Consider the following 3,979-nt stretch of genomic DNA (forward strand, 5'->3'; position numbering starts at 1 on the left):
ACTATCGCCAAATGAATAACAACGACTAGAATAATTCAAGTCCTCAGATACATTTGTAGCCAACTTGGTACTCAAAATAATCAACATACAATGCCATGTAGGATGACTAGTCAATACTTGATCATGCACTGGTTTCAAAAACTTGTGAGCTTCTTCCAAAATTTCATTCCATCGAATACCATTACGACTCCATCGGCCTTTACAAGCAATACCCACAATCATCAAATTCTTCTCATTCGTTCTTCCATGCAACTTGAATAATATATCTGGACTATGGAATGTTGAATGAAATGGAATATATATCTTTTCAAATTCTAATATTTCTTCCACTATCCTTTCCCATTCATTGCTTCCAAATGTCATTCTCTCTGTTCCTGATACAGCTCTGGTATAATGTATAGATTTCATATAATAAGCAGCAGATTCGGAAGAAAATTGGAAATTCATTTCATTCCAAACACGAGATAATTGACCAAGAGTAGAAAACATTGAGCTGTTTGTAGGACGCCGGAAAAAATGTAAATAAAACAGTGTAGCAATAAGACCTTCCAAAATTCGACATTTCGACTCATAAAAGAATTCCATAAATTGAGACTTGAGAGTTTGTAAAAGTAACCATTCTAAACGATCATCCTTTAAGCCTTGGTCAATATATTCAATCAGTAACTTGGGAATCAACACTTCATAGCGTTCGTTGCGGTCTGGGTCTATAACCAAACGACGATAGAGACACATATCTGTAACTAGATCAAACAAAAACACATCAGAATTTGAGCTTATTTGCACAGTTTCATCAAAATCAAATCGAATACGATACAAAGATAATAACGTAAGCATTCTTAACAAGCGCTTACGCTGCTCACTGAGACTTATCAGACGAGGTAAGAATGGCGCAACACAATAATTTGTTACTAGAAAGCTATTCATTATGATCAAGAAGGTTTCCTTAGATAATAAGAAATTGTTGTTGGATGATTTATACAGCAAAAGGTAACTGATTGCTCGAACAAGTAAACCAGGAACACCACCAGTCAATTCCAACAACAATTCTGCAAGTTCACTAGTTGAGAAGTCTTCGTGACAAAGAATTTCTGAAACCTTTGGGCTCCCAGTGAATAAAAAGGAAGAACTTTTCTCCAAATGTTCCACGATACTATGGTTCTCAAGCGGCGAAAGAGGAATAAACACTAACTGAACTCTTGAGACTGAAGCTACGTAATTATATATATTTAAGCCTTCACTTTTCCCAACAACTATAAAAAACAAGTCGGGTTCTTTACACAACTCACGAATAATACCGATAAAGTCGTTGTATGGTAGAACTCTACCGTCATGGGTTCTCTTGAAATGAAACTCGTCGAGACTTTCGTCAAGGACACCAACTTCATCAAAAGCTATAACAAGATATTGATCAGAAGGAATGCCCAAAGTATTCCGTAGCTCTGGAATTAGAAACTTTGAACAAGGAGGAATGTATCTGTAGGCTTCATAAACTGTAGACCCATCTAATTACAAGCTGATCGGTACAATAAAAAGTACAAAGCCCACTCAAGTGTGGGCTCCAACTCCCTTTGATCTACATAAAGCAACGAAGCCTCTTTCAGCTTCTCCAAAAAGAGTCTGCTCGAAAGGTCCGAAGCAAAAGCCGACAGGAAAGTCTCGACAAACCTTCGAACCAACTCCAAATAGGTTTAACAAAACGTAGTTTTGCGAGAGCCAAAAAGATGGGGGACATGTTAAACCCCTGAGTTGCTTTCGACTGTTACGAAGATCATACAGTTCTTCTGTCACTCGAAAAACATCCCTTTCACGGTTTACTACATATGGGTTGTATCGGTTTGAAACATTACACTCAACCATCGTCTTCTCAAGTATGAAAAGTTGGGAATTGTTGCTTTTAGATGGCTTGAAACAGACTCTTCATTATCTAAGGATAAGTAGTATTGAAAAATAAGTTTAAAATAACAAAGAGGAAACCTTAAGCTCTTTTGTGAGCTATAATACTTTGGGTCATGTTATTCATATTTACTGTTATTTCAGAACATCTTCCTTAAAGAAGTTACCTCAAAGTCGAGTTCACTTGAAGTTCAAGTGTGGCAATGAACAGCGTGCTGGTTCGTGTTTCAACAGATGCAAATTCAGCCTACTGCGTATCAGAACATTTGAACTCTTTCAGTGAACTTTGTTTGGCCTTGTGATCTCTAAAAAATGAATATACTTATCTTGATGACATTATATGCTTTCATCCTCGTCAGTTATGTCAAGAACATTTTTCAATAACAATCCTGCCAAAACGCGATAAGGAAATTGAAATCCATATCTACGGAAGCGTAACTAACATTTGCAAACGGTAAAAGAAGTGCAAGTTTATCTAAATAGATTGCCAACACTTTTGTAGATGAATCTGAATAAAGAACAACTAAACAGAAGCTTTTTGCTTCCTCAGCATATTGGCAAGATATCTCAAGTTACTAAGCACGTAATGACTTTGCAGTGAGATAAAAACAAAAATTACATGTCTTTATTAGGACTACGACTTCTATAAGGCTTCTCATCATCTACAGGGAAATCATGGGCATACCACAAACTAGTCCATAAAAGCTACTTTGCTAAAAACTGTCGTATTCCTAACATAATTCGCAATCTTAGTGAAGGACTNTCGATACCGCACTTCAAAAGAAACTCTGTTGTCACGCCACTCAAATCTATCATTCCTATGAAGGACAACCTGGGCAAACAATAGGCAACATCTTCTTCNGAAAGACCACAACGGTCTCTTAGGAAAGTATTCCAATCNAATGACGAAGACAAAGAACTCGATGCTGCAACCCTTTGTTCGCCTCGTGTATCTTCTTCTTCCACTTGCATAACATTCCAATTCATAACTGGGTTNCCCCTCTCCATGGATTGAATATTCCTCTCNGAAGACTGCTCNAATGGTGCACGACTCAACAGGTCTATCAATGAATTTTCCAACAGATTTGAAAGTGGTCTGAGTTGGTCCAACCATAATGGATGGTCTCCAAAAACTCTNTCTAGATCTTCNCTNGCCTTGCAACCTAAAAAGGATTTGAGAGAGCTGGTAGAACATACTACAACTTGACAATGAGGAGGAATCCATAGCCATTCTTCCCTTGTATTCTGTGGTTTTGTCGCAGAATTGATAGGACTNGAGACAATATGATTGTTNTGGTCTTCNTAATAAATTCCACTNTCCAATACCCAATTTTGGGAATCNCTCAGCTGTTTGGATACTTCTGCAGTATACTTGTTGCTTACAATAAACTGAATTGCCATTATATTNTGATTCTCCAAGTCCAATTGTGACGCAACTGGATGTAAAAATTTNGCACATTCTGCTTTNATCATAGAACGTCCAACACCAGGACTTGACATTTGATAACACTTCAATGCAATCCCAATCAAATAGATCCTCCGTTTGTTCAAAATATCNCTTGCACTGGTTTCNGTTTCCATGGATATTTGCTCTACAGAAGATGCATCTTGTCCAATAAGAATAGAATTGTCGCTNGTTTGTGTTACTCGAATAAGAACATCNGGTCCACTGGAGTTTTGCCTTGTAGGAATAAATATTCCATCNTTTGATAACCAAGTTTCNAACAACGGCTTCCAAGCACTCACATGATAAGTTTCTTCGCTGGCACTNTGAATACCAACAACTGTGGAACTCAATGCTGGAACATACTTGAGAATAGGATCCTTTTCGAATTCTCCTAACACTCTCCGCCCAACTTTTATAGGAATATCTTCTACAAGACTNTGCCGAAATAGACTCAATTCNCCCAATCTGGAACAAAAACACCATCGAACATAAAGAATAAGAGTAAATATAATTTCNAACTTGAAACCACGACTNGAAGGTGAGTCNAAGCGACTNATGGATGAAAACAAACTNCAAATAAAACGAATAGGAGGAACATCCCAGCATTCNATTTCGATATACTTTAAAGCAATTTTT

The 3,979-nt window shown here is 37.3% G+C and overlaps 2 protein-coding genes across 2 annotated transcripts; both read right to left on the reverse strand.

Moving 5' to 3' along the window:
• Nucleotide 1: 1 nt before the first annotated feature.
• Gasu_65120 (archaeal ATPase) lies at nucleotides 2–1,870 on the reverse strand (the record flags this gene model as incomplete). The annotated part of the gene is made up of 2 exons (XM_005702290.1): nucleotides 1,581–1,870; nucleotides 2–1,505 (listed from the first exon to the last, which is right to left on the reverse strand). Coding segments are annotated over exons 1-2 (1,784 nt in total), but the record flags the coding sequence as incomplete, so codon positions are not given.
• Nucleotides 1,871–2,475: 605 nt separating this feature from the next.
• On the reverse strand, nucleotides 2,476–3,979 carry Gasu_65130 (archaeal ATPase / transposase; the record flags this gene model as incomplete). The annotated part of the gene is made up of 1 exon (XM_005702291.1): nucleotides 2,476–3,979. A coding segment is annotated over one exon (1,378 nt), but the record flags the coding sequence as incomplete, so codon positions are not given.

Source organism: Galdieria sulphuraria (assembly GCF_000341285.1).
Source record: "Galdieria sulphuraria unplaced genomic scaffold scaf_295, whole genome shotgun sequence".
NCBI classification, from domain to species: Eukaryota; Rhodophyta; class Bangiophyceae; order Galdieriales; family Galdieriaceae; genus Galdieria; species Galdieria sulphuraria.